Source organism: Plectropomus leopardus, chromosome 21 (genome assembly GCF_008729295.1).
Source record: "Plectropomus leopardus isolate mb chromosome 21, YSFRI_Pleo_2.0, whole genome shotgun sequence".
Lineage (NCBI taxonomy): Eukaryota > Metazoa > Chordata > Actinopteri > Perciformes > Serranidae > Plectropomus > Plectropomus leopardus.
In genome coordinates, this window is record NC_056483.1 from 21615089 (window position 1) to 21633385 (window position 18297).

The window sequence follows — 18297 nt, forward strand, 5'->3', positions numbered from 1 at the left end:
ATAACACTTTGTAGGCAACACTTAAGAATTCAGATGATGATGAGGTCATTTTCATCCTGTTCCTCAGCACTGTGAGTGGCAATGTGAGCCGGGGTGCTACTGCACAGGGGGAAAGGTCCTGTCTGCTAACGGGACAGTCTGTGTAGACAGAGAAGACTGTCCCTGCCTGGACATCAGCACTGGACACCGGCTGGAACCAGGGGAGACCACTGAAGCCCCTGATGGCTGTAACAACTGGTCAGAAAAATACTCAGAGTAGCACATAGTACACCACATTTATAATTAACCCTTTGAAACCTTTTCTTATGTTGCGTTTAGATGCTTTTCAGATGTGTTTAAACTTTAAGAACTTGACCAAATTGGTTTAATTTCCATTGAAAACATGTCTAAAAAGGCAATGAGTGAATTGGCGAGACATGTCCTGCAAACTACAAGAAATTAGCAAAAGAAAAAGACCTCAAAATTACTTTTAAAAGAGAGAAAGAGAGAGAGAGAGAGAGAGAGAGAGAGAGAGAGAGAGAGAGAGAGAGAGAACTTCTCCCAATGTTTTTGAAAGAAATCAAAGCAATTTGCTCAGGTTTCAAAGGGTTAACAGAGGAATATCCAGTGAAAAAAGATCATTGTTGATGTTTCCTTCTTGTTTCAGCACTTGTGAGGGTGGGATGCTTAACTGCACCAGACACTCCTGCCCAGGTGAGTCAGACCAGCTGTAAATCTCTGTATGTGTCAAATAAGAATAACATATAAAACTTGGCTTTATTATTTGCATATGTCAGTCTGTCTTCGACTAAAATTTAAACACTCAAAGGCAAAAAACAATATTACATGACAACAGTTTTTATTTTTGACTTGATTAAAAGCAAACCTGGATAGGAAAGTTATACCTGGAGATGTTTACAAATGTAGATTTTACCTTTTTTTCTTCTTTTGTGTGTTTCCAGTGTCAGGTGGCTGGTGTGATTGGTCAGAGTGGACGCCGTGCTCCAGGACCTGTGGGGCAGAGTCGGTGTCCCGCTACAGGAGCTGTGGCTGTCCTGAGCCCAAAGCTGGTGGAGCAGCCTGTGCTGGAGAACAGGAAATACACAATGGGGTTGGAGTTCAAATCCAGAGACAGCCGTGCCCTGTCATTACCTTCTGTCCAGGTGAGACACCACCACTCATCGTCAAGTTGAGTCACAGTACTTTAAAGTAAATATAACATTTAAAAACAAGGAGTTAAACCAATGTGTTCTCCAGTTGAGGCAGATTTTTTAGGATCTGCCTCAAGGATCAAAATTAAGTGGGTTGGCCATTAGCTAACCTAGTAGAGAGAGCACCCCATGTACAAAGGCTTTGTCCTCGCAGCAGCAGCCGCAAGTTTGTTTCCACCCTTTGCCCTTTGCTGCATGTCATCCCCTCTCTGTTTGCCCCTTTCACACCATAGCTATCCTAACTAATGAAGGCCAAAAATGACAAAAAATAACCTTTAAAATTATATAATCCAAATTCATAAATAACAATAAATAAATAGTGCAATAATAGAGAAAAGGCAAGACTAAAATGGAAAAGTTAAAACAACTTGAAGGTGGTTCTTATACACACATCATGTAGGTAACGTCTGCACACTTCCTTCATGCCACACGACTTTGTTTGTCTTAAACAGACTTGTGTTGTGCGGGTTCAGTGCAAAGTTAAAACAACTTACATGGTAAAAGAAGAAAAAAGAATAAAAAGAATAAAGCTGACAACAGATAACACAAAAACTCATTTGGTTCTCGATAACAGAACCTCAGCTAAGCTGATCAAATTAAAGATGTTTTTAGAATTTGAATAGAATTATTTAGCCCCAACTTACTAGTAAGTAATGTGACTGGAGAATGAAAACAGGCTCTAGATCCCTTTGTTAATAGCTCACTTAGATGTGAGGTTTTTCTCCATGGTGATATAATTAAGTGACATTTAAATATTTTTTATTCCTGTTTGTTTCTTCAGTTATCCTTCATACCTCCTTCATTTACGTCCTCTTGTGCTTCTACCCAAGTACATATCACTGTCATTTTATCGACTTTTGATGTCCCTCTACAGGTGGACAAATTAAACAATACCCCACATATTTTAAACTCCAATGCCATCTTTGTTTCCTCCTCTCACTCTCCCTGTAGTTCACGGTTCGTGGAGTCCCTGGTCAGCATGGTCAGAGTGTGATGGGTGTGCCGGGTCGTCCACTCGCACCAGGGAGTGTAGCAGTCCTCCCGCTAGGTTTGGTGGGCTGCCCTGTCTTGGTGAAAGCAGGCAGAGACGCGGTTGCCATGACAACATCACCGTCTGCTCAGGTCAGCATAATAAAGAATTGTATATGATTGCGTATTTTATCTTGAAAAGCACTCATGTACCACTTGAAGGGAGGTTACTGGATGGAAATGAGGATGACATGAGGAATGAAGACAGAAACATGAGCTCTAGTGAAACCGCAGAAAGACATTAAGAGAAGCCTCACGAGAAACAAGGTGACACCCATTAGGTGATGAAGCCTTGGAGAGTGCTTGAGTTTAATTAAAAAGCCAAAAGGCCTTTTAAAAAGAAATGGCTGCGTGAAAAGGAAGACTAATGAACTCTCAGCTTTGATTGAACTCCCACAGAATGAGAACAGGGGATAGTCATAAACAGCAAGGTGACAGAATCCTGCACTGCTCAATTCACTAACAGGGCTCCACACACGCTAGCCCCTCATTTCATTAGTCTGACAAATACCTGTCCATTTGGGGACCAGCACTCCACTTTGCCCATGGATGATTCCATTCTCCATCTAGTCTAGTTTCAAGTTTGCTTATTGCTTATCCTTTATTTAGCCAGGAAGGTCCCATTAAGATTCAAAATCTCTTCTTCCTGGCAGTCTTGGTCACGATGGCAGCAAGATTAGCTCCACATAAAAAAAAAAGATTTTTACATAATAGAATGCAAGCCATACCTAAAAACAACAAAAGGAAAATAATAAAAGAAGAGAGGCCCAGAGGCTGTACCAGCAAAATCCTTAACACATTCAACCTAAGTCAAGGATTATGCAAAACAACTAAATGCTTTCCTTCTGGGCAGTGTGTTTATGATCTACAAAAATATTAAAAGAAAGGAGTAGGTGTAATATTATATTGCCTTAAACTCTGTCAGAACATAGTAGACCATAAAATGCATCTCTCCCCTCTATGCAAACTGTATTTCCTCCTGCGCGCTGCAGACTGTGGCGGAGGCCAGGAAGAATGGCCTTGTGGGAAGCCCTGCCCTCGCTCCTGTTCAGATCTCCATGGTGACACAGAGTGCTTGGACTCCCCTGGGTGCAGGCGGACCTGCGGTTGTCCGGGTGACACGGTTCTGCAGGATGGAGTATGTGTGTCCAGGGAGGAGTGTCGCTGCAAATACCACAACAGTTCTGCTACCGGTTAGGTTCACAATATGTTAATGTGAAAGTTGCTAATGACAGTGTTTACATTGTATTGTTAAACTGTTTTGGACTAAGCAGAGATTAGTCTAATCAATAGGTTTTTGTCTTTAATATAGAAACTGCATTCAGCGGGCTAGATTCCAGTAATACATCATGGGTATGGCCTGGTGGATCTGACTGGCAGTTTGCCAATCCAGGAGACAGCATCGTCAGTGACTGCAAAAACTGGTACAACACAACTGACTAGCACTACAACAGAAATCTGTTTTTGTTATACAGAATCTAATACAGCTAATGTACAACACTGTACATGTTTCAGTGTTTTATTGTGTTTCTCTCGTATCTCAGTTCATGTGAGGCTGGGGTCATGCAGTGTCAGTCAGTCCCTGGTTGCTATGTTGATGGTGGATGGAGCCAATGGGGGGCCTGGACTGAATGCTCCCTCTCTTGTGGAGGAGGAGTCAAGTCTAGGCGACGCCAGTGTGATAACCCGTCCCCGCAAAGCAATGGGAGAGGCTGCCTGGGAGCCGCTGAACAGAAGAAAGACTGCAACGTGTACCTGTGCACAGGTAGTCCTATCTGGCCAAATAATGTCTTTCTCTCAGCTTTACTGAAATCTGAAGTAGGAAAAGTTTTTTTTACATTATTATCTGAAACCAAAGTTGAACACAAAGTCCGTACCTATATATTAACACATGGGTGGTAACACATACTTTACTGCAAACTCTAACAATGCTCAATGATGAATTGTAGGTTTGTTCTCTCCATTTTTAGAAAATCTTATTTTTGCCTTTTCAAAAACACTGAAAAGAAAATATCATAAAGATCTAAAAAAAATTCAAGGGCAGTTTTATTACTTTTTCACATACTAGAAGACAGGTACTATAGTATGCAACACAGCCATAGACCACCTGTCCAGAAAGACCTAAATGAAAAAGAGTAGTCATAGATAGAAATACAGTGTTAGAATAAAATTGAAGGCATTTTACTACCTTTCTATATGCAGGTGTGTTACATCTCTGTGTGTCTTTGCTTCCAGACTCAGTGGGTCCGTGGCTCCCGTGGTCTCAGTGGTCAGTGTGTTCGGTCAGCTGTGGTGGAGGACAGCAGTCCCGCTCTCGTCTCTGCAGCTCTCCACCCTGCAGCGGCCTCACCCGCCAGAGCAAGACCTGTAACACCCAGGTCTGCCTCGGTGAGTCCTGTTTTCCTGTAAAATATCTGTTGCCATGGCATCAAAGTTAGTTTGATTGTAAGATCCAGGCTAACCTTGTAAAAGTTGTCATTTGCAGATTTGTATACAGTTTTTTAAATTTGTGTCTCTGTGTGGAAATATTATTGTGCAGAAGTGGGCTGCCCTCCTGGCAGGTTGTACAGGGAGTGTGAACGAGGTGAAGGCTGTCCGTTTAGCTGTGCTCAGATCAGTGGCAGAGAGGGCTGCTACTCTGATGGCTGCGAGGAAGGTTGCCACTGCCCCCCGCACACATACCATCACCACGGTGTCTGTCTGCAGGTGAGTTCCATGTCATCTGAACAACTGAAGCATACTCACAGAATCATGATATCATACAGCTGAATAACAGTAAAACAGTAAACCTTGCAGCACAGAAAGACAAAAGGTTAGTAGTTAACACATTTCTGTAACAAGTAAAGTGAGCTAAAATGCATTAATGACTTTAATAAAGTCAAAAGGTTTCCAACAGACTTTTAACGATCTTCTAAAATGAATATACCATTGAAAGTGTTATTTAACTTTGGGAAAAAAAAGGTTTTCACGTCATGTGACTGCGTGTGTTTCAGGAGTGTCCTTGTCTGGTGGACAAAGAGTTTCTGGCCTCTCTGCAGAGAGTTTCTGTCATGCCGGTCACATCTCTGCTCCTTCATAACATTTCTGAGGGAGTGGAACTTCAGTCTGGAGACACACTGGTTCATGACTGCAGCACCTGGTGAGCATAAAATCATTTTTGCTGTTGCTCTATATTCCATACAGTCCCAAACTACCTTCTACACACACTGTTTTCTTCTGCTGGACAATTGGAGGGATCTGTGGGGTCCTACAGTATCTAAAAAGAATGAAAATGAGTTAATTTAAGGCCTTAAAAGTATAACACAGAATTGTATATCAAATAAAAAATACATTTTTTGCTATGAATTTACAAAACTTGGCCCCAAGTTGACTTTTCTAACTATAAAGCTTTTTCCTTCCCATTCATGTCACTGCTTTCAAAGTGAAACTCTTCTGACCAATAGCACCACACCTCACTCTTACCCCCCTCTGCTCTGTAGCGGCTGTGAACACGGCAGGTGGAACTGTTCCCTGGAGCATTGCCCAGTCAACGGCGGTCTGTCTCCCTGGGGCTCCTGGAGCCCGTGCTCACTGTCCTGTGGAGGTCTGGGATTGAAGACTCGTTCCAGGAGCTGCACACATCCCACCCCGGCCCATGGAGGGAGAGACTGCCAGGGGCCACGCCAGGAAACCACCTACTGCCAGGCCCCTGACTGCCCAGGTACAGTGAAGTGGCCAGTTTAGATGTGGTAGGTACTGTATGTAATGGATTTGCTAAGGTAAAGAGGAAAAGAATGGCACTTTATCACTATAACCAGCAGTCACAGGTGAGGGATATTGGTTTAGCACTAAACACTAAACATGAAATTATGAAGTTTTGTAGCGGTGTGGCCTTTTTGTTTGCACGGCAACAGTGTTTCGGGGGCCTGAAAACACAAACTTTTGAAAAAGTGTTCCATATTGTACTATTTTGAAAATGCAACCCCTTCTGTCACCGTGTAAACTGGCAATGCACGGGTCCTGTGAGAATGGTGATGTCACAGCTGCACTTTGCGCATGTGCATGGTGTTCTTCTATGGTGTGTCATCATCAAGTTACACTGCCAATTATTGGCATGATATGCATACTACAGAGTTTTCGGTTGTTTTTGCAGATCCGTGTACGTGAGGGTCGTTTTCACAATGTAATCATGTGAACGCAGATTTTTTTTGAAAAGCAAGGAAAAGACTTCCATTTTTAGTGGGGATGTTCTCGTATAAATGTGACCTAAGAGTTAGAGTGTGTATGCATTAAATGTAATCATAAATCTAATTTAATTGTAAAGGGCTATTCTGTATCCTTCATTTGCAGCCATAATAAATAATGTCATAAAAGAGACAGTATGTATTATATAGTGCAGCGGTGTGCTGATATTAAAATTTCCTTTCTTGTTGGCAGTTATTGTCGGTCCTACAGAAGAACCAGGTTTACCAGGTAAATTATTCATTGATACAAAGTTTAATACCAACTAGATCTTCCCAGTTTTTATTGGCATAATATTGCTTAATTGGCTAATCTAAGTGTTTTCCATTTATTTCTATGATACATGCTATTGTGATTTGTTTTCTTTATTTTAAAACCTTGTCTGTTCTCTCTATTTTCTTTAGATGAGGATGCTGGCTTCTCTCCCTGGTCATTATGGAGTCCCTGCACCAAGACCTGCACTGATGCTCTTAGTCCGGCCATGAAGTCCCGTCATCGACAGTGTGTCAGACCCCCCTGCACTGGAAGCTCTCATCAAGAGAAGGCCTGTAACCTGCCACAGTGTCCTGGTATGATCCTGCCTTATCAGAGTCTGTTTTTGCTACCAAATCTTGTCCCAATCAAATTTCACAAGCCTTCTGTTCACTTACGTTGTAATGTTGTTATATTCTGAGAAAGCAACTCAGTTATGAGTTGTGAATGAAGGTGGCACATTTGGAACATGTTGGAACATTAGTCAAACTTAATAATATTGTAACCAAAAGAATGCAACATTTGTGATAAGATAAATACCATTCCAATGACTTAAATCAGACAACAAAGTATGAATTACTCAGATATTAGGAGGCTCTGTGTGTGAGAGAGCTCATGCTGTAAGTAATGTTTAGAATTTCCCAGCAAAATCTCTATGCAAACTTTGTTTCATAACATCTGTTGGTTTACTGTGTGATACTGTTTGTGTTGTGATTTGGTTTGTCCTTTTTCTCAGTTCCTTATCTTAGAGACGACAGAACAGATTTTGGGGTGGACATGCTGTTTTATTAACTGATCAGCACAGACATCACAAGAGATTAGTACGATCAGGAGGAAAGCTGTATTATTTAGCAACTCTGTTTGAGAATATAGGATTGTTTTGCATGAGAACTGATTTAATCAAATATAACCAGAAAGGAGGCTGCTGAAGTGTTTACTGTTTGATTTTTATCAGACATTGTTAATTCATCGGAGGTGGTAAACAGAAGTATTCACCAAGGGGAATACCATCCAGAATTAATGACTTTTAAATTGGGAGACAATATAGGGTATGAATAAAATTTTCATGATTCAGCCCTTACTCAGACTTAACCCTTTAAAACCTGACAAATTCTGCCTTGATTTCTTTCAGAAACATGGAAAGGGATCAGTTAGCAGATTACAGAGAAATGACCCATAAACGACAAACAAGAAATAAGTAAAAAAGGTCATTTTCTACTAATTTTTTTGCAATGACTAGATATTGCAACATTACTTTAAATACCGTAAATGGATGTTACTGTAATTATGGTAAATTGTAGCAACAGGTGTTAGAAATGGAAAAGGAAATTAGATTCCAGTTACAAAAAATCTAGTATCCCAGTTATTAGACTAATCTGCACAGATATTCAATGACAGTATTGAGCAGTCTTATGTCTTTTGTAATATGTTCCCAGATGGAGACGAGGTGTGTGTCGGGGCAGACTGTGCACGGAGGAACTGTTCGTGGACAGAGTGGGGGGATTGGAGCTCCTGTTCACGGTCCTGCGGCGTGGGTCAGCAGCAGAGGATCCGAACCTTCCTTAGTCCCCGGACCAATGGCTCGTGGTGTGAAGACATCTTGGGAGGAAACCTGGAGCATCGCTTCTGTAACATCAAGCCCTGTAGAGGTCAGCCAACTGCTCAGCATGTAGAATCAATCTCCAATTTTCAATTAAAATTCATGTCTGCTGCTGTACATCCTGTTTTGAGCATTAATAGTAAGTGGTCAGTGTTTGAGTTTGTGATAATTGTTAACATTATTGTTGTGTAGTAATGTAATAGAGACTTCTAAAATCAAGCTGCACCCACAACAGCATTGCCCCAAAATAACAGAGCTTTGACTAAATATGAGCAGACATTATGCTTATATTTATGTGGAGTGATTATGAAAGGACACATTTACCCACAAGCGAGCCCTGGGGCAGAAAAGAACTGTGGGCCCCCTGGTGGCCCCTTACCCTCATATTTTTCCACCAAAAAGTGCATGTTTTTTTATGAGTTGTTAATTTATTGATTTAAATAAACACTATGAATAAAAAAGGCCTTGAAATAGAGTGGTGCAGGGATGACATTATTGCAACTAGGAAATTAAAATTCACAAGTGGAGTATTTACTAAGTTATTTTATGTTGAAGAGCCAAACGAGAAAATACCTTAAGCCTGCGTAAACCACTGTACTTATTTCAGATATCTTACCAAAAACCAATTAAAAAAAACCCTTGACTTTAAGATGAGGGACTAGCAAAACTGCCAAAATGCAAACTCATTTTGGGGTTTAAAGACTCATTCCTGCACCACACTATTAGACTTAAGATCTGCACAAGATTGTCCCTCAAAATGAGGTAATGCAGGTGTTTCTATCCCTATAAATTCAATTTATATTATGCTTTAGTGAACTCACTCTCAATTAGTGAAATGATGACAAAGTAATTGCCACATGGTGAGCCTTTTGCCCCCGTTGGTTTGGGGAGCCTTGCTGCCTTAAAGTTTGGATAACACACCTTGTAAACCTGGAGTCTTTGCTTTAAAAATGGATCAAAAGACTTCCGGTTTATCATAACCCAGGGCCTTTGTTGTTGTTTTTTGAAATCGTTCCAGTTAGCACTCTACAATAATATACTATTTAATCTATCAAGTTAATAGCTGCAGTCGCTTAATTTGGTGGATGCTTGTTATTATAACCAATAGAAATGGTGCCCAAAAATATTAAAGGGCCAAATTGTGATCATTTAGAGTGATCATTTAGTCTGTATGATTTGTAGTATACAGTATAAAACATGCAGAAACACAGGTATAGTATGTCATGTCCATCCTTTATGTTCATGTCTGCCTGTGTGTGGATGCTGTAGTGGATGGAGGTTGGTCTCGCTGGAGTCCCTGGTCTCGCTGCGATAAGCGCTGTGGTGGCGGGCGCTCCATACGCACACGCTCCTGCTCAAGTCCTCCGCCCAAGAACGGAGGGAAGAAGTGTGAAGGAGAGAAAAACCAGGTCAAACCCTGCAACACCAAACCCTGCGGTAAGACAGACCCAACATATTCTCACTCACAAACACACACACACACACACACACACACACACACACACACACACACACACACGCTTGTTGAGTTTAGAGTGCTCTGACCCCAAGGATGGATCATCCTGTGCTCATTAATTCAGCACATGGCTATTTTTCTAGGCAAGTCTTTGTGTTCAAAAAGTCAGCACAGCCTGTGATCAGCATTCTTGGTGGGGCACGTTATGCGAGGAAAAGGCCTGCAGCATCATGGGAAAATTCATGACCTTCTATTTGTGTATTGCCAGATGAGAAAGGGTGCCCGCCAGGCCAGGAGTTCGTGTCGTGTGCCAACCAGTGTCCACAGCGCTGCTCAGACCTCCAGCAGGGCATCGAGTGCCAGGGCAACACCGAATGTCAGCCTGGCTGTCGCTGCCCTAAAGGCACTGAAGCTGCTATCATTTCACTAACAGATAAGCCTATGTGTGTGTGTGTGCGCGTGTGTGTGTGTGTGTGTGATTCACCCCTAAAGGTTCTGTTCCTGCTGGTATTCAAAAGATAAGCACCATATATATGCATGTATGCATGTGGGCACAAGCAGTATCTGAATGAGCCTCGGTGCTGTAAACCTAAAGTTAAAAAAAATCGTGTAAACGGTCAGTTCACCTAAATTGCAAAACTATATATAATGCTGTCTTACAAACAGTTAATTTAGGCAATTTAAAGAGTTTGGTTCTTGTCAAAAAGTTGGACTCATGACCTCAGTGAGTACGTTTACATGCACAAAATATTCTGGGTTTTGCCCTTATTTTGAAAAGACCATGTTTCTACCAAGCTGTTAATAGCTAATGAAAATAATTATTCCAGTAAAACTCCTGTTCAAATGCAGCTGTGCATATTCATACTAACGTGTCCTAACATGTCGTTTATCACGTCAAAATATGGAAAAGTGGAACAGCTGGAGCTGCTTGTGCCATTTTGCTCCTTTACATCAAAATATGATATTTTCACTTTGCTACCAGTGGCAGACTTGTTGTTGTTGTTGTTGTCTTCTCTTCCTTCACCTTCTTGAAAATGTCAGTGCTGCAGTATTGATGCCTATCCAAAAATCTGTTGATACTTAAATCTTTTATAAAGTGGCAGTGTTTCCCCTTCTGACAAGAAATGAGGGATTTTCGTTTGTGTGCGTCTCTACCCCAAAGCTTTGCAAACTGTTGGCGAGTTGATTTGTGTACAGTGTATCCATGACAACTCACAGATAAGAGCCACAGGTTGCAAACTTCAGTAAAAACCGTAGTTGAGACACATATTCTGAATAGGCTGTGTACATGCCCAAATAATGCTCCTAAAACCTGAATAATACCACCATATCCCACATGCCTTAATCAGAAAATGCTCAATTCCGAAAACAGCCTAATTTGGGGTATTTAAACAGAATATGCTGTTTATAAGACTGACATCAAATTCAGAATATAGTCATATTAGAGGGGAATATTGGTATGCATGTAACCTTAGCCAGTGTTTCTGGGTATAACCTGATTAAATTTTTTTTTCTGCAAAAGAAAAAACATATTTACCATCCAGGCTGTTTATAACGAGGTCTGTTTGTGATGAGGAGCTCATTGTTTTGAAAGTACATTTGGGGTTTTTAGTGGCATGTATTTCAGAGGTAGCTATGACTCTAAACCAGATGCTGCAATGGAATAAAGGGGCCTAATACGACCCTTATGTTTTTTCAATAACATAGTACATGTTAAATAAATAACTAATGTGTGTGTCCAGGCCAGTTGCAGCAGGACGGGGTGTGTGTGCAGCTGTGGCAGTGTGACTGTGTAGACTCACTAGGACAGATTTGGGCAGCCGGCAGCTCGCATCAGGTGGACTGTAACAACTGCAGCTGCTCTGATGGACAGCTCCTCTGCACCAATCACAGCTGCCAGGCCACCTGCACCTGGAGCTCCTGGTCCAGTTGGGCTTCGTGCAGCGTTTCCTGTGGTCAGGGCCAGAGAACCAGATACAGGTGAGGAAAAGCAGTTGTGGATGAAGTATTCAGATCTTTTACTTAAGTAAAAGTACTAATGTCACCCTGTGAAAATACTCTGTTACAAGTAAATGTCCTGCATTGAAAATGTTTCATAATTAAAAGTAAGTAATTGTAATCAGGAAAAAGCACTAAAAGTATTACAAGTAAACATACTCATTGCAAAAAAAAATGTTTAAAAAGAACCATACACATCCAAAAAAAAACAAAAAACAAAACAAAAAAAAAGAACCCTCAAAATTATTTTGAAAGAGAGAAAAAATATTCAAAATGCCAAAATTATAAAATAAGAAAAACTAAAAACTAGAAAAACAGAATAAAGAAGAAAGAAATATAGAAGAAAGAAAAAACATCAGAGGCATCAGAAGAATGTGAAAATTATAAACAAAATAGAAAATACCCACCTTCCCCCAAAGAAGTCTCAATCATAAAAAAAGAAAAAGAAAAAGACTTGATATGTCTATCAAAATAATTGTCAAATCTTAAATAATTTTCCAGGTATTGATTGATTGATTAATCACCAGCACCACCACCTTTGGTCATTTTATTTATAACAAAACATCATATTTTATGAACAAAAATCTGTAAAGTAACTTAAGCTGTCATATAAGTGTAGTGAAGTAAAAAGTACATTATTTCCCACAGGTGCCTCAAACTTATACTTAAGTACAGTACTTGAATAAATGTACTTAGTTACATTCCATCACTGCCGAAAAGAGACTCACACGTAGCTGTTTATAGTGATTATGGTGCCTTTATTACTACATTTTTGTTCATTAATTGAAACTTCCCACCGTCAGTAACAGTAATAGTAAACCACAAAAACAAACATATTGTTTTGTGCCACTGTTCTGTTTTAGATCTCTTATCCCAGAAACTGAAGGAGCAGAATGCCAGTTTGAGGAAGTCCAGCATAAATCTTGCGACCCTGGACCCTGCCCACCTCTGTGTCTCCATGACAACCAGGAGCTCAGAGTGGGAGACACCTGGCTGCAAGGGGAATGTAAACAATGGTGAGGTGGATGCTCACAAACAAGGAGGAAAAGTGTATTTTGCTGATTAAGTGTTTGCATTGAAAAGGAAATGAGAATTCTAAGGACTCTGCTTTATGTGTTAAACACTCTAATTTGTTTTGCCTCCTAGCACATGCACCCCAGAGGGAGATTACTGCCAAGACATCGACTGCAGGGGTGGGTCACTGCAATTATTTAAAAGACAAAGAGTAAATGGAGCAGGCCTAAATGTGGTAAAATAACATGGAAACTGTTGCAAATGTGTTAGTTACATTACTAGCTTAGTTTTATTCAAAAACGAGATTCGTATTTGCATTGACCTGTGACGGGGACCACAGCACAGGGAAAACCTCACATTTTGATATGTTATTATTTTGGCCTCATTTTAAAAGAGTTGAGTGGCATTCTGCAAAGTTACCTTAAAAGACAGTAAGTTCTGTGTGTTGTTTCCAGTGGATGGTGGTTGGACCCCATGGTCAGTGTGGTCTGACTGCTCAGTGACCTGTGGTCGTGGCACACAGGTTCGAACCCGCGCCTGCATCAACCCCCCTCCACGTAACAACGGGTCTCACTGCAGCGGGCCAGACAGAGAAACACAGGACTGTCACACTCCTCCATGTCTGGGTTTGTAGAGAAATACCATAATTATATTAATTCATTCATATATTCATAGCTATCTGTCTGTTACCAGAGTGCAGGAACACATCATTCCAGTTAAAATATTTCAGTACATACTGTATAAACTGTGTAATCTTGGAGGAGTGATGTCAGCAAAACTGGATCAGGAAGCAAGTAGATACAGTTCACATTTGCCCTAAGCATATCGACCTACTTGTTTACAGATGACCTTTGCCCCTGGTCGCCATGGTCACCGTGTTCCAGGAGCTGTGGCGCAGGTTCTGTGTCACGGCGCAGGGTGTGTGTGTGTGAGGAGGCAGGAGATGCAGCGTGTCCCACTGAGATCGAGGCTGAGAGGAACAGAGAGGAGACCCAGCTGTGTTACAAACGGCCCTGTCCCGGTACAGAAAACAAGGGGTACTTTTGGTTGTGGTCAGCTTGGTTCACTGATTCTGGTCAGAGTCAAATAGCAGAATGCACTGTGTGTGTTGTACAACGACACAAGGTCCTGTTTGTGGTGGGTCTGTCTGATAACATGAACCATTTCTGTGCATGAGTAACCATATAATTAGTGGGTTTTACAGATTCTTAGAGGTTAATTGATTTATTCCTGTCTGGGTAGCTAATTGGAAGAACAATATGAAGTGTCTGACTTACAGGTTTCTGGTTAAATAAAAAGGATCTTACTCTTTAACAAAAATTTCTATCTCTGTAGGGATCCTTTTCATAATGTTGTCAGACACTTTTAACTATCTGAGCCTTTTGGTGGCAAAAACACTTTTAGCAGACATGCATTGTTTCACTGCTGCTGGCTGCAGATCTCTCTCTGTCAGTGCTGGACCACAAAAATGGTTCCCTCCATCTGTCACTTGGACATCAATGCATTTGAAGAAGAATTCAAAGTAAAAAAAAAAATAAAGCCAAAGATTCAATGATTTTTAAGTAAATTTACAATGTTTCATTATATCGTCATTGAACATGTGCTTATGAAGTTTCATACATAGAGTTCACCTTTAGCCCAGGTGTGATTCTTATTCTGAGTCCATCAATCACATTATAATGGACACATCAAATTATCTGCAACATTTGCAACAGTAAATAGAGATATAGAGATATCAGTTTCACATCTTTCACTGTGGTGCAGCTCCCTGAAACACATGCAGTGATGTAGCCAGTAAGTAATATAACTCATATAGTAGACTACATCTAAATAGGGTCATTTGAAAACATGTGGTACAATAATGATTGACCTGCTCAGACAAAGCACCCGATCCCTGTTAAGTTAACAGTAAAAGAGTATGTGTATCCAATAAGTTTGCTTTCACTCCTAGAGGGAGTGGCAACTATTTCAATGTCTATAGGTCTCATAAAGCTAATGTTATGTCCTGCCTTTGTAAAGTGGTTCACATCTTAGTTTTGTTTTTAAATATTTAAATAGTGTAAATAATTTAATGTTGATGATGGTAATGAGCTTGATTTGGTTTGGTTCACACCTGGGCTGAATCACGTGTGGTCTATATATGGACCTTCTTGGTCCATTGTTCACGATTACCTGATTTAAACAGAATGTTAATAATTGTACTTACTGTAATAAATAATTCATAAATAACTTGTTCTCCTCCTGCAGGCTGTCCCATGTCGGAGTGGAGTCTTTGGTCTCAGTGCTCCTGTGAGTCTCAGAGGCAGCAGCGCTACCGTGTAGCTCTCTCCCCAGCCACCAGGGGACAACGGTGCACTCCTGTTGAAACACAGAACAGGACATGCAGTCTCAGTCAATGTGATAGTGAGTCAACAACCACAGTAAACAAAAAGATGTGTATGCAATGTACTACAATTCTGTATGCACAAAGAGCCCTGCTTGTGTCATTGCCCTTATGCTCAAGATGCATTTGATTTTTTTTCATAGACTTTGGCACCAAAAAAACGGACACACAGGAAATCAAGCACCCCTTTTCTCTAGTACTTGCTTATGATTGACTCTGTGCGTGTGTGTGTGTGTGTGTTTGATTTTGTTCATGTTGATACTGTTCATGATCTTTTTTTTCTCATGTTTTTTTAGATTGTGAGGCTCCATTTGTGTACTCATCATGTGGTGCGCCCTGTGAGAAGCAGTGTGCTCTGCAGGGACATGGAGATCTGTGTTTAGGTGTCAGAGAGTGCACACCTGGCTGCTACTGCCCACAGGTGAGTATTTCATTTGGCCTAGTCTTTTTTAGAGTATATACAGGGCACACTGTGTTCAAATCAACACTCACCCTCACACTCTTTTACTCACAACAAGCAATCCTTGAACTGAATTATTCTAATTTCAGAACCTGAAAAACTGACTTCAGTGTTCATAATCATGTTTTCTGAAAATAAGCATAGCATGTGAGACTAATCCTGATATTGTGAAGGTGAAGATGCACTCTTTATTCCTAGTCACTCAGAGAGTTTTAGACAATTTAATCAAATTAATGTGTTGCAAAACAAAATGATATATGTAATATGTTTGTATATTTTTATGAATATTTTTTATATTAGATAAGATTACATCTGAATATGATTTAGAGGCAAGCAATTAACAAATATTCATTCAGGTCAAAACCTTATGCTTCTTTTCCCTTTTTTCAAACAATTCTGACAACACTGCAATGTGCATGTAAAAATAGTTGCATGTTGCTGGACTGTATGTGTGTTTGTATGAAACCATAGTGCAGATATACTGGCATGAATATAGAAAGTCAAATGCGCTGTGCTATATATTGTTGTTAATCCATTACTTTGGTGTGGGAAGGGATGACAATTTTCTCATGATGTTTGGCCCAGTTTGGGAGCTTCCAGCTTTGATTTATTGCAAAAAATCCTCTCTGATAGACTGATGATACGCCCATACAGCAGCAGTGAGGGGAGATAATGAAATATGGACGAGAAAGCAGATCTCCAGCAGTGTTACAAGCCAGTAACCATAATTCATTCAACAAACACAGATTACTTTTACAGCATGTGTCATTGAATTCTTGAAATAACAGACTTTTTTTTGCGACTTGGGGGTTGTAAGAAAAAGTTATGACCACAGCACTCACATATCATCATCACCTTTCAAATTTCCATAGCAAACATGTATTATTTACATATCCAGCGGTTACAAAGCAACATTATCATTCATTTGGAGACATGTTTGAATCCATCTGATGAGTGTCAGTGCCCTATTCTCCCTTTTTTAGTTTGCTTTTGGTCTCTACCAGCTCCTGAGGGAAATATCTGGCTCCTCAGCTGCTAAATGCTCCACTATGTTCACCAGCTAGTTGCTGACGGTGCCTGTTTGGAGCTGTTAGTGTACAGTGGGTTTTTAGAGTTTTCAGCTGAACTGAGCAGCTGCCCTCAGGATCCTAAAAACAACACGATGAGAGCAGTGAGGCTGAACCAGAACAGTAAAGTTGCAGCTGGACAGATAAGCGATGAGCTGAAATTCACTATAAAGCTCCATAAAATGAAGGTTGCTACAGATGTTCATCTCTGTAGGTTCATCTCGATAAGCAACCCCTTTCACATTGTCACATTTAATACATTGTTATAGTAAAAATATCAGTTAAGATGCTTTAAATAATAAAATGCAACATAAATATATGAAATGTTTTCTAATTTACAATTAGACTGTCGTCTTTGTTTTGCAAGTCAGATTCCAAGGCCTAAGTCAAGACAGGCAAGTCCAAAGTCAAGTCCCAAGTGCCATATTTTGAGTTTCAACCAAATCATCAACAAAATGCTGTCTAGAAACAGATTAATAAAGTTAGTTAAGCTTTAGCTCAATAACTATGTTATTATTAGCCTTGGCTAACTTGAACAAAATTCAAAGTTGTTCTGTCTCTGTCTCTAATTTGACGTATGCTCGTTTTGCATACTTCAATTTGTATTATGTTGATCACCATATCATTTTTGTTCACAAACAAAACAGTTGATAAGATTGGTATTTTAGTAATTCACATGAAATCTCTTACAACTTGTTTGGATGTGGTCAGATTGATTCAAACAAAGTGGATTTGAGGAATTAAGTGTTGACTTGCTTAGAATTACTAGCATTAACGTTAGTCAGTTCCAAGGAAATTAATAGATTTGTGTTGTTTTTTTGTTTTTTTGACTTTTTAATCCAAGTGAAGTCAGTGTTGTTAAAGTCCGAGTCGGGTTGCAAGTCTTTTTGATGTTGTCATGTCTAGTCTAAAGTAAACAAATTTATGAATCAAGTTTAACTCGAGTCCAAGTCATGCAAATAAAGTACAGTTTGCTAATATCTTATATCTTTTACCTGGTTAAATAAAGGATATATACAATATATTTACTATATACATGCACCAGTTCTGCTTTTTTCAAATTGTGTTTATTTCCTTCCAGGGTCTGCTGCAGCAGAACGGTAGTTGTGTTCGTCCAGAGGAGTGTGGCTGCATCCATCTGCAGCACCAAACTTCAGGACAACCCCCCACACCTGTCACTGTCCCTCAGGGGGCCACAGTCACCATAGGCTGCAGTACCTGGTTAGACCCCGCCTGTTAGAAACAAATGGAACTATGACAGAGGGCCTCATGTTTTCTGTTTCAGTCACCCTTGTACACCGAAGCACTTTTCAAATTTTACAAGACAGAAAGTTTAAGAAACACTTGTAAAATAAGAAACAGGACACAGTTTGTATTGACTATGTTCCAAGCAGTGCTTTAAAACAGGATTAATGCAGTATGAGGGACTTATGCCATACCTACCACTGTATTTATGTCTCTGTGACGCATCTTAATCTCTCTTGCATCTAATTCTCTGTGATTTCTTTGCTTTTCTGTTGACGTGTTGTTGTTATAATCTGCTGTTCTGTCCTGCAGCCTTTGCCATGATGGAACTTTGCAGTGTGACATGAGGGAGTGTGAAGGTAAGAGAGCAGATAAATGAGAT

General features: G+C 40.2%; 1 protein-coding gene across 1 annotated transcript in view; it reads left to right on the forward strand.

Moving 5' to 3' along the window:
• Positions 1 to 18297, forward strand: part of sspo (SCO-spondin) — a 94818-nt gene that overhangs the window by 44917 nt on the left and 31604 nt on the right. Inside the window, exons 77-101 of the mRNA XM_042510441.1 lie at positions 68 to 237; positions 647 to 693; positions 942 to 1142; positions 2142 to 2312; positions 3212 to 3412; positions 3532 to 3643; positions 3764 to 3984; positions 4455 to 4607; positions 4759 to 4925; positions 5213 to 5358; positions 5699 to 5919; positions 6636 to 6671; positions 6845 to 7009; positions 8129 to 8341; positions 9562 to 9729; positions 10017 to 10151; positions 11491 to 11728; positions 12610 to 12762; positions 12893 to 12939; positions 13216 to 13386; positions 13605 to 13781; positions 15008 to 15163; positions 15440 to 15564; positions 17752 to 17891; positions 18228 to 18274. Coding sequence (XP_042366375.1) covers positions 68 to 237; positions 647 to 693; positions 942 to 1142; positions 2142 to 2312; positions 3212 to 3412; positions 3532 to 3643; positions 3764 to 3984; positions 4455 to 4607; positions 4759 to 4925; positions 5213 to 5358; positions 5699 to 5919; positions 6636 to 6671; positions 6845 to 7009; positions 8129 to 8341; positions 9562 to 9729; positions 10017 to 10151; positions 11491 to 11728; positions 12610 to 12762; positions 12893 to 12939; positions 13216 to 13386; positions 13605 to 13781; positions 15008 to 15163; positions 15440 to 15564; positions 17752 to 17891; positions 18228 to 18274 — 3781 coding nt within the window. The remainder of the gene's footprint in view (positions 1 to 67; positions 238 to 646; positions 694 to 941; positions 1143 to 2141; positions 2313 to 3211; positions 3413 to 3531; positions 3644 to 3763; positions 3985 to 4454; positions 4608 to 4758; positions 4926 to 5212; positions 5359 to 5698; positions 5920 to 6635; positions 6672 to 6844; positions 7010 to 8128; positions 8342 to 9561; positions 9730 to 10016; positions 10152 to 11490; positions 11729 to 12609; positions 12763 to 12892; positions 12940 to 13215; positions 13387 to 13604; positions 13782 to 15007; positions 15164 to 15439; positions 15565 to 17751; positions 17892 to 18227; positions 18275 to 18297) is intronic.